This window comes from Dendroctonus ponderosae, unplaced genomic scaffold, assembly GCF_020466585.1.
Source record: "Dendroctonus ponderosae isolate FM_Combo_2020 unplaced genomic scaffold, Dpon_F_20191213v2 Dpon_F_20191213_7, whole genome shotgun sequence".
Taxonomy (NCBI): Eukaryota; Metazoa; Arthropoda; class Insecta; order Coleoptera; family Curculionidae; genus Dendroctonus; species Dendroctonus ponderosae.
Window position 1 is genome coordinate 388,158 of NW_026018916.1, and position 11,121 is coordinate 399,278.

Below are 11,121 nucleotides of genomic sequence, written 5' to 3' on the forward strand. Positions count from 1 at the left end.
AAAATATTGTGAGCATTATCTAGATACAGATAAAATTTCCTCTAATTATCTAGCTATATCAAAAATATTTGTAAAATCTGCAATGGAAAATTGCTGTAATGCCAGATTTCATGATAGTTATTCCAATTTTACACCTGTCACTTGTCTTTATCTATGGTTTCAGTCCCTTTCACAATTTGTGTTGCTGCTGTTTGTTCTTCGATTTTCGCAATCTTCGAAAATCTTACTAAACTCGGAATAATTTTCATCGAAAAAGTAAAGTTTCCCAATTAAACACCATGGCAGACAAGGTAAGCGAGATATTTTCCGTTTTTGGGAATTTTCCACTTTTTCACAAACTTAAGGTTACTAAACACTACATTTAAGTTTACGCGTTTTTGTTAGCAAAAAGGGCCTAATTCGTAACTTACTTTTTTAGACTGAGGAGCTAGTCAAGAAGAAGAGGACCTTCAAAAAGTTCACATACAGAGGTGTTGATCTGGACCAACTTTTGGACATGCCAAAGTAAGCCCTACACTTAGTGTATTTGCTAGTGTCTGAATAAGTGCTGCATTGAAAACTGCGGAAATAACCGAGTGTAAAGATTGGGGTACTAATTCGTGGGTTGTACATGAAAACATCAGATCTCACATGTGCTCGTTAAGACGGTCATTCTTTATCTTGCCGCTGAAACAATGCTTTTGCTCTTGGGGTCTTGATATGCCCTTTTTCTGCTGTTTTTACCTATCCGCTAGCTCTTCATGCTATTGGTGATTTCTGATGACAACAAACGGTGGGGATCTTTCATTCCTTTTAAACAAATCATAGTTGAATAATAATCAGACAGACAAAGTAGAAACGCTGATTTCAATCCTGGCAAATATTAATGATTGTTATTATTGCAGTGAACAACTCATGGAGTTGATGCACTGTCGGGCAAGGCGACGTTTTAGCCGTGGACTGAAGCGCAAGCCAATGGCCTTAGTTAAGAAGTTGCGAAAGGCCAAAAAAGAAGCACCACCACTAGAAAAGCCGGAGATCGTGAAAACTCATCTCCGGAACATGATCATTGTTCCTGAAATGGTGGGATCCATCGTGGGCGTTTACAATGGAAAAGCCTTCACACAGGTGGAAATCAAACCTGAAATGATTGGACACTATCTGGGAGAATTCTCCTTGACTTACAAACCTGTGAAGCACGGTAGGCCAGGTATTGGTGCTACTCACAGCTCCAGGTTTATTCCTCTTAAATGAAGAACTAGAGTGGTATTTAATAAAAAAATCTTTATTTGGGATGGGGTGATCCCTTCCGAAATGAAGATTAAATTTAAAAGTTTTTGTTGGTTTTATTTCGTCACCCAACAAGAAATTATCCGCGATAACTAAACATTTTTAAAAGCTTGCGAGTTTGCTTTAAAATATACTGTGGTTATCTACTAATCTAGTAAAAGGGGCAAAACGCTTCGGCTGTAGGACGCAGGCAACACTTCTTTCAGCTCCGATTTGTCCAGCCATTTAAAGTCGCTCTCGCTCCCTGCAATTTGTCCGGAAGCATATCTGGCAAAATAGATAAATACCTGGAACCACACAAATTTGTAGAATAACATCAGTAGTTCTTCATCTTGGAATGGTTTACTCACTTTTGCACCAACACTGGTTTCACTTCTCACAGCCTTCGGGTATTTGTATTTGTAAAATCCGCAGGGGGCATTCCCAAATATTTGAGCTTTGACTTGATCGCCGCATTTCTCTTGCAGTACTCGTTCAGCGCATTGTCGCAACGTTTCACCGTCTTCCCTTATCCCTTGAGGTAAAATATAGAAACTTTGGTCTCCAATTTTCTGGTTTTGTACGAAAATCAAATGTTTGCTTAGTTTCCGCTGCAACGACTTCACTTCGTTTGTCTGGTCTGCCGCTGAAATAACCCGCAGACAATTTATTGAATCCTGGTAATTCACCAACTAACCAGTCGTTTTTTCGGCTGGTTTAAATTTAGCAAACTCCTCTTTACAGGCGTCAATAAAATCTTGAGTTGTTCGCGTGCTTTTCAAATCCAAGTCTTCAATTTCCTTTTTCTGTGTTGTGATGGCGCTAAAAGTAACAGTTTTCTTATAGGGGAACATTGTGCTGGTGCTAACTCAATACCGTTCTTTTTCAAGATTAATCTCCGTATCATTTTTAAGGCTTCTCTCGAATTCCACTGCGCTTAAGTATTCCTTAAAATCCTTTTCGATGCCGGTCAACTCGGGGGAAGTCACTGGTTTTCTTTCAATTAAAACCGCTGTAAGCAAGTCCCATTTTTCGCTGAATGTAGCAGAAGAGTGCAACTTTACTGAAACAACGCGCACAATAAAGAACATTTGTTGAAAAAAATATAGAAAGCGCTTTCGACCTTGCAGGGTCGTTGTCACAAGCTTTACAATTTCCAACTGTTTGGCTACAGTATAAGAGGATTGATTTTGGCTTTTTCGTGATCTGGCAAAGAAATGAAACCGCTAGAATTCACCCAACAATTGAATCAATCAAAGGGTCTTCGCAAAGCAAAAAGTCCAAAATGTTCATCTGAAATGTGACTTCTAGAGCTCAAAACTTACCCGGAGAGTTAGCCAATACTGTTCTTCCAAATCTCAATGAGTTTTTGAGCATTTTTATTTGATAATCTTCTTGTTCAAAACAACTGCAGGAATAAGGTTAACCACAGATCACAGAGGTTAGTTTGAGATGGCCACGTTAAGTTCCGATACAGATACCATTTATAATCTGGTCAAGAAGAAGCAAAATCCCCTGATACGAACGTATTTGTTGTCATTAACTATTATTTTAGTGTGTGGGTGAGATGGTATAAAATCCGCCCAAATCACAAGCAAAATTCAGTTGAAGTCGTTTATTTCCCAAGCGGTTTTTGTCTTCTCACTTGCACACGCGAGAAACAAGGACAGCGTTTGCAGAAAAAATAATTTTGGAATTATTTTAAAATATTAATTGCTAACATTAGTGATTTTCAAACATTTTAAGTGGATGGTAATATTCAAATCATATTGGAAATGATCACAAAACCAGATGGAAAGCTTTAATCTTATATACATATATAGCTTTAGCTGGAATATTTGAATGCGAATCGAAATAGTTACTAGTTTTTGTAAGAGTTGGAGTGATGCACTGCAACAAAAAATTTATTTTCCAAGTTTTTTATGCCGTCAGCTTGAAAGCCAGATTTTTAAGAATAGTCTTCATCGGGGGTGTAACTCAGTGGTAGAGTGTCCGCTTCGCATGCGGAAAGTCCTGGGTTCAAATCCCAGCTCCTCCAAAAATTCTTTTTGCTAAACTTTTGTTTAGACTCGTTATCTGATTCTTTCGAGGCATTTGTAGTTATATTTTACTACTATCAGCAATCCGATTGAAAATTTATTCTGGAAATTCTTCCAGGAATATCCAAGATATTCCAGATTGCATGCGGTCATTACCAGGAGTGCAGACTAAGATAAAACGTAAAACGTATCCTGATTTGGCCCTTCCCCATAGCATGGGAAACAAGGCGCCCAAATAAAGGGTGACCACAAAGACTCCACCCACTAAAGCGGGGACAGCAAGTAGAGATTAAAAAGGTTTTACGGGGGCGAAAAATTTATTTAATCTTGCCACTACTTTCGCACATTGCCGGCGTCAACGTTTTCAAACGCCCATTCATCATTCCTTAATGTATATTAAAGGGTTCAATAAATATTTGCCCTTAATACCGGAGGAATCAAGCTACAGGGATCAAGGATCATCGGAATAGACAAACAAGNCCCCCTCAATTCAATTCTCTATCCAACGATGCCAAAACGAATTGTCTGGCTCGAACGGTTCTTGAGAAACTTCGAAAAACGCAGCGCCATGTTCAAGTGGATTTTGCAACTCAAAAAAAAACACGCAAATTTAAAACTTCTTGAATTCAAGCATTTTTTGATAAAACTGCCAACATTTCCTTATCGACGGTTCATTTGCTAAAAAGGCCATTTATTTCTCTCTAGAATGACGTACAAATGAGCGTTCTTGGTCATTTTGCCTCCGAGATATGAGCAAAAACGGGACGGAAAACATTAAATTTTGGCATAATCTTGCACCTAAGTGTCTGATATTCAAATTTCGCTTTTTGGGTCAAAACTACTCGAATTTCCTGACCACGTTGTTACGACTGGATCCACTTTTCAATTCTCTATCCAACGATGCCAAAACGAATTCTGTGGCTCGAATGGCTCTTGAGAAACTTCGAATAAAGGCCATTTAGTTATTTCTGGAATGATGTAAAAACGGGCGTTCTTGCTCATTTTGCTACTGAGAAACATGCAAAACGGGACAAAAAACATGAAATTTTGCAATAATCTTACACCACCCTTGCACAAAACGACGATAATTTTTCTAATTTAATAGACAACAGAAGACTGTAATTTTTCTACATAACCGCCACCTGAATTTAAAGCTGGATCCGCCTCTGTAGACAAAAGAAACTAACTAATGAGAAATGATGAAAATGCTGCTAATAAAGAACAACAACAATAAAGCGGTTGTAGAGAAACAGGAAGTTTTTAATGAACTAAAGGGACAAGGGCCGAAAGATAATAATAGAGGTTGGGCGACCACCATGTAGGGCTGTTGCTCTCAAATGGATTTCCAAGAAGTTTACATTTCTTTGCAACCCTCGTGGAACTAAATACCAGCCGTTTATCGTCGTCTCAAGGGTAGAGAAACGCTATTTAAACATTTTTGTTTAATAACCTTTGCTTATTTAACTGTTCGGCGATTTGTTTCTAAAACATTCACGGCTCAAAATCAAAACTTTAATTTGATTTTATGCAATGCAATCCCAGTTTTGGGACTCATTTTAGTTCACAAAGATGGTGGAGAAATTATATCCCGGAGAAACTGGAGATTTTGATCGAGCGATTAGTCTAACAGGTAAGGGTTCTATTCATGTTTTCTACCGTTAGTATCATAAAAACATTCAAATGCAAAAATCTTGAGCATTTCATTTTAGAACTTTCCAGTTTCGAATAAATTTCAATTCTCGGCTCGGCACAACAAATCCGTTAGAAACTGTTCAGCCCCACTTTCTTTTGCCAAGCAGTTAATCTGCTAAATGGTTTCTTTCGTGCTTTTTAAGTTTTTCTTCCATGCAGTTTTAATCAAACTTTTACGTCCAATCGTAGTCTAATTACTTGTGGTTGCAAAACCTTGACATTATCACAAATCTCGATTAAATTTGTTGACTTACAAGCTTATAAAATAGAGACTTTGTTCTTATTAGTGCATTGTTATGAATTACTAAAGATCACACAAATGAACGCTTCGATTTCAACATTAATCGTTCGCTTTATTTATTGAAATGTCTTAATACCACCCAATAAAGCTATTTCGAGCGGCTGATTTTAAAAACAATGTTTAATAAAATGAAAACAATAATAAGGGAAGGCAATTAAAAAAATAATTTAGCTGTGCAATTGATTGGAAATTTTACACAAACGCGTACAAGATTACAACAAATCTTATGTTTATTAACATTTTACGTATGTGAGCATTAAACTGATACCATTTCTGACCTCAACAGAAGCGGATTTGAATTTTTTGTCTAAAAAAATTAGTTGCACTCAATTAATCAGTTCATAAACCAAATGCTTCATCTTAGCAAAAGCAGACGGTAAATTCAACACAAGTTTTAACTGGTATTGAAAAACTAATCCGAAGAAAAATAGGATGTATTTCCACTAGATTCGGCACTGACCATTCAAAGAAAGTATCGCACTTATCATAATACAGTTTCTTTAACTAAGGGATAGTTAGCAATTAGGTCGGGCCAAGAATTATGTTTTATCGCTAAGGCATTCTTCTGTTAACTCCAGGAAAATCATCAGAGATTAAACAGTTAATGCCTGTTTAATGGTTTAGACCCGATCGTTTCTGTCATTTTAAAAATAAGTTTTATTCTTAGTTGTAAATTATCACTGACAAACTAATCAAAAGACGCAAAGCCAATTAGTATCGAAATCTACACGGGCGTAAATCAATGTTACAAGCAGTGACATAATATTAATTAATTGACCTAAAGTGATCATGCCTGGAAAATTTATAAACCTTGGGGATGTGAAGGATTACGACACAGCTATTAAGGAAACTGGTAAGCGATAGTTTAATTTTTATACTCAACCAGATTGGCTTTGAAATTAAATTCGTTTTTGCTTGAAGCCGATTTTCTGAAATTGCTTAAACGCTATTTAAATTGAATTTCTGCTCCTGTGGTAGGTATCATCAGAATAAAGCACGCGCTAAATGAACTGATATTTCGAAACAGAATTGCTTAAGTAGAAGTTTTAGAAATTGCAAATCGGAGAATTTCTAAAACACGTTATATTTCTTCAGGTTTAAAACAAGTGTTGGGGCTGCCTGAGATTAACACATCACGAAATCTGTACATTAGAATCATTTTTAACTAATTTTAGCGGTATTTCAAATCGATTTAAAAACCATCATATATTTTCCGCGCAAACACATTTTTCTCGGTGGGTTTTGTACGTTAGCTGGTAAATATGGATTTTTTAGAGCCGTACTCTACTTTTAGGAACCCCAGTTTTAAGAAAGTATACAGTTTTTTTTAAATATTACTCAGCAGCTGTTTGTGCCTATGCGAGAGAAATAGATAATTTACTTGTCTCTCCCTCTCTCTCTAAAGGAGCCGAGTGCTTGCGTTAATCGAGTTAAAATCAAAAAAATTTGTAGAGGAAAAATTGCACTTATCATAAATCTGCAATCTTCCGCCGCATCAGTCTTTTGCGATCGAATAAAATATCCAAAAGCGTGCAGTAAACCTCAAACTGTTCTCACAACTCCAAATGCCCACGTGAATAGGAAACATTCAGTAACAAATACGAATTTTACTGCAGGGATCTAAACTATCTTCTTGAATCGGTGGCAACTATGTTTGTTCATGCCTGACAGCAAACGTCAGAGCACAATTATAAATATGATTTTTTCGGCAAAAAACGCTCTGCCTAGAAGAAAAACACCACAAAACAGTCACATAAATTTTCCACTTTCAGAAAATCACAAATTTGCCGCTTTCAAATGACAAAAATCGCGAAAGTTTCCGATTTTTTCGCGAAGCCGATCGTCACCGTCACTCATACCACGTAGATAACAATTTGACTGAATGGGCAACGGTGTTTAGGAACTGACATATGCCTGTATGTCTTATACCATTTTCCATGGCTAACTTCGATCAACTAAATTGAAAAAGTATAAATTGTTCCCAAACACTTTATTTTCGAAAAAAACTTAACGATGTGAAATATCACAGAAATGGTAATAAAATGCTCTATTCGGTCGAGCAATAATCAATTATGGTTGCAATTTAAAAACTAAAATGTGTGTCATATTGCCAAAATGACAGTTATTTTGGAGAAATGTCTCATTTTGATTGGAATTCAATTTCCTACAAGTTTTCTATTTAATGTTTTCCTGTCAAATTAATATCAACGGAACTAGGAGTAATTTAAAAATTTACCTTAAATAAGTTTTTCCCAAATATCTCTGACAAGTAGGTCAAATTTTAGAAAACTAAAATTGATTTCGAGTAGAGCATTCAAAACTAAAATTCTCTGTCCATTTGTCCTTCTTCGTAATTGCTCTAGTTTAGCTAAATATTTTCTGTCTATTTTGAACGGTTTTTGAGCGGTCGCAATCTTCAACGGACGATATCTTCCTTATTATCAACCCATAACTTTCATGTTCGCTATTGGGCAACTTCTTAGGTCGGAAACAATCCAATAAGGGCAAAAACGCGATTGCAAAATATTGATTTTTTGTCGAAAATTTCATGAGTAAGAGGTCGATTTTTCCAAAAAAATCAAGTTCCTCAAAATACCTCGACTGATACATCATTTTCATCGGAAAGAGACAAGGAATGCAACGAGCTAATTAAGAGACACCGGGGTCTTTCCAGTTCCCAAATAATCAACATTTTCTGTCTATTTTGAACGGTTTTTGAGCGGTCGCAATCTTCAACGGACGATATCTTCCTTATTATCGACCCACAACTTTTATATTCGCTATGCGGCAGCTACTTAGGTCGGAAACAATCCAATAACACACCCTGTATATGTAAAAGAAGAAAACTATTATTCTTCAGTGTAATCGTTCCTTTAAGGCTATGGACGTTTTCACTATGAAATCCTCGCGGTTAGTGCGATGTCCATCCTCTGCATGGGGTTCCAGAATGGCCTTTCGTCTTACGTGTTTCCAGCGGCCCAGTGCGACCTCAGTTTCACCTCTTTTGAGTTGGGCATCATCAATATGGCATTTATGATTGGAGGCGTTGCCAGCTGCTTCTTGTGGGGCGCCCTGGCTGACAATCTAGGCCGGAGAAAAATCCTGGTTGTGACCCATTTGCTGGACGCGATCATCACATTGGTTTGCTCGCTTCTTCCAACCACCGCAAACCTACTAGTCTGTCGTTTCCTTAATGGATTTTTAATTGGTATTTACGGTCTGAGTTGATCTGGAGTATTCGTTGCTAATGGCTACTTTGCCTGTCTCCCCGTAGGTGGTCCAGGGAGTATAATTTTCACTTACGTGGCCGAGTTCCAGCCGCCAAAGTTGCGAACTCCTGTAGTGTGCGGCTGTGGGATTTTCTTCACCCTATCGTGGCTGCTCCTGCCCTTGTTGGCCTACTTTATCCTGCCCCTTCAGGGAGTAACGTGGGATCTAGGAGGAGTTATTTTCTTCTCCCCATGGCGCCTCTTCCTGGTGATTCTGGCCGTTCCCGAGCTGCTGACTGCGCTTTGGATTCTGAAGATGCCAGAAAGCCCCAAGTTCCTCTTGGCCAAAGGCAGCCACGCTAAAAGCCTGCTGATCCTCAGAAAAATCTACGCTCTGAACAGTGGACGGGAGCAAGACTCTTTTCCAGTGAAGAACTTGATTGCTGATGCCAAGCCAACACCCGGCAGCAGCAAGGTGGTTTGCCAAAGCAAAACCATGCGGGTTCTCAAGGTGATGAAAGAGCAAATGCGCAGCTTGTTTCAGCCGCCCCTGCTGCTTGTTACTGCACTAACTTGCGCCGTGATGTTCGCCAACATGTTTGGGTACGTAGAGCGCTAACATTAGCAGGTTTTCCCCAAAGCTCTCATGCAAATTTCCGACAGAATGTTTGGATTGGGCCTGTGGCTTCCCGAGATCTTCGTCCGATTCGACCAGTTTGAAAAGCTCCACCCTAACGCCACGCCCTCGATTACTGAACTATCCGGCATCGTTCAAGTGAAAAACGCTTCGTGTGAAACCACCTTCGATGCCTCAGTCACCTTCAACACTGTGGTGATCTCCTCCAGTTCGCTAGTGTTCAACTTGGTGTGCAGCATTCTAGCTACGAAGCTACACTTTAAGGTCATCCCGTTGATCACAATGCTGATGGGCGGAGCCACCAGTGTGAGCATCTACTTCCTCACCAGTTCGCTGCAGAATCTTGTGGTGGCCAGCCTGTTCCAGGCCAGCATGATCACGGCCAACATCACCATCGGAAGCATTGCTGTGGAACTGTTTCCAACCAAAGTGGTGGGCTTGGCGCTGTGCTTCGTAATGTGCGCTGGACGGTTCGGTGCGATGGCCAGCAGCTTTCTGTTCGGGTACTTTATGGACTCGCAATGTGAAATTCCGATTTTCGTCGTGGGCGTCGTGGTGCTTTTAGGGGGACTTTTATGCTTCCTGGTACCGAGGAAAGCGAAAGGCCACACCACAGCTCGATCCTTAAGTTTAACCAGCGGCATCGAAGTGGCCACGCTTTCTGGTTACGACGTGAAGTTTCGGTGATTTCGCCTCAATGTTTAAGTAATTGCTTTTATTCCCTAATAAATAAACGACACGGTTCTATACAGGGTGTCCGGAATTGTCGCTTTTGTCAGAACGTGATGGTTCGGAAGAAACGGCTGAGGGCACGTCAAACGGCAAGTCGAAGAATATGCACTTTCCGGACACCCTGTATATATGTTTTCGGCCAGTTGTGTCTGTTAGTAGATGAGAAGTTGCATTTTCTAATTATTTTTTGGCCAAGCTGCAGTACTGCCTCAATGTAAGTAATGATAATTCGTTTGATTAAATTAATTTTTCCTATATTGTGCTGTTTTTTAACTAGTGAACTAGTGAGAACCATATGAGTGTTTGAACTAAAAATCGTATTTTGCAAACTTGAAATCAGTTGAGAACCTTGAACGTCATACGAGTTTGAAGGTTGAAAAGACGATTTTTCAAGACAAATTTTGCCAATGGTTCCTTTGTCGGTTTAATGTTGATTTTCTTTTGGAAACACCGCTTTTTGCATCATGAATTTTCGGCACCAAAATGGGAAAACCCGGCAAATTGGAATTGGCGTTCTTTCGAAAACTTGCACTTCGACAACTATTTTAGACAAACGACAGTTCTTTTCTGTATATTTTAATCAAGTTTTAAGGCAGGGGCGGATCCAGCTTTAAAGTCAGGGAGGGGGTTATGTAGAAAAAATACAGTCTTCTGTTGTCTAGGAAATTAGAAAAATGATTGTCGTTTTGTGCAAGGGTGACGCAAGATTACTGCAAAATTTCATATTTTCCGTCCCGTTTTGCATGTTTCTCGGAAGCAAAATGAGCAAGAACGCTCGTTGGATAGAGAATTGAAAAGTGGATCCAGTCGTAACAACGTGGTGAGGAAATTCGAGTAGTTTTGACCCAAAAAGCGAAATTTGAATATCAGACACTTAGGTGCAAGATTATGCCAAAATTTCATGTTTTCCGTCCCGTTTTTGCTCATTTCTCGGTGGCAAAATGAGCAAGAACGCTCATTTGTACATTCTTCTAGAGAGAAATAAATGACCTTTTTAGAAAGTGAACCATGGATGGGGAAATATTGACAGTTTTCTCAAAAAAGGCTTGAATTCAAGAAGTTTTAGATTTGACCTCCCATCCTGGATCCGCCCTTGCTTTAAGGCCTTTTTTRGAGTAAATCTTAGAAAAACTGAACTTACCATTAAGTGGCWCATTTTCGTYAGTYCTCAAAAGCGTGAAGAAAACTGAAAAATTTCCTCCAAATTCGCGATACGCACTTTAAGTTGAAAATGTTGAGCTAAAAATGTTGGCGAGGGGTTTA

The 11,121-nt window shown here is 38.8% G+C and overlaps 3 protein-coding genes and 1 non-coding gene across 5 annotated transcripts in view; 3 read left to right on the plus strand and 1 right to left on the minus strand.

The window, feature by feature from the left end:
• Nucleotides 1-139: 139 nt before the first annotated feature.
• Nucleotides 140-1,315, plus strand: LOC109539794 (40S ribosomal protein S15). Its single transcript, XM_019907779.2, has 3 exons — nt 140-290; nt 419-504; nt 885-1,315. Exons 1-3 carry the CDS (start codon nt 279-281, stop codon nt 1,231-1,233), a joined length of 447 nt encoding a protein of 148 aa, XP_019763338.1. The 5' UTR covers nt 140-278; the 3' UTR covers nt 1,234-1,315.
• LOC109539790 (39S ribosomal protein L46, mitochondrial) lies at nt 1,306-2,727 on the minus strand. The gene is made up of 5 exons (XM_019907776.2): nt 2,574-2,727; nt 2,125-2,311; nt 1,946-2,070; nt 1,620-1,894; nt 1,306-1,556 (listed from the first exon to the last, which is right to left on the minus strand). The coding sequence occupies exons 1-5, from the start codon at nt 2,623-2,625 to the stop codon at nt 1,416-1,418; spliced, it is 780 nt and encodes a 259-aa protein (XP_019763335.1). The 5' UTR covers nt 2,626-2,727; the 3' UTR covers nt 1,306-1,415.
• Nucleotides 2,728-3,214: 487 nt separating this feature from the next.
• Nucleotides 3,215-3,286, plus strand: Trnaa-cgc. The gene has a single exon. It is a non-coding gene; the product is annotated as a tRNA-Ala (tRNA).
• Nucleotides 3,287-5,741: 2,455 nt separating this feature from the next.
• Nucleotides 5,742-11,121, plus strand: part of LOC109539813 (synaptic vesicle glycoprotein 2B) — a 12,131-nt gene continuing 6,751 nt past the window's right edge. Inside the window, exons 1-4 of one of the 2 annotated variants that reach the window (XM_019907820.2) lie at nt 5,742-6,133; nt 8,159-8,488; nt 8,555-9,092; nt 9,153-10,115. In XM_019907820.2, coding sequence (XP_019763379.2) covers nt 6,070-6,133; nt 8,159-8,488; nt 8,555-9,092; nt 9,153-9,813 — 1,593 coding nt within the window. In that variant the 5' untranslated portion in view covers nt 5,742-6,069 and the 3' untranslated portion in view covers nt 9,814-10,115. Of the gene's footprint in view, nt 6,134-8,158; nt 8,489-8,554; nt 9,093-9,152; nt 10,116-11,121 lie in introns of those variants that run through there. The other variant, XM_019907822.2, reaches the window with a different exon arrangement.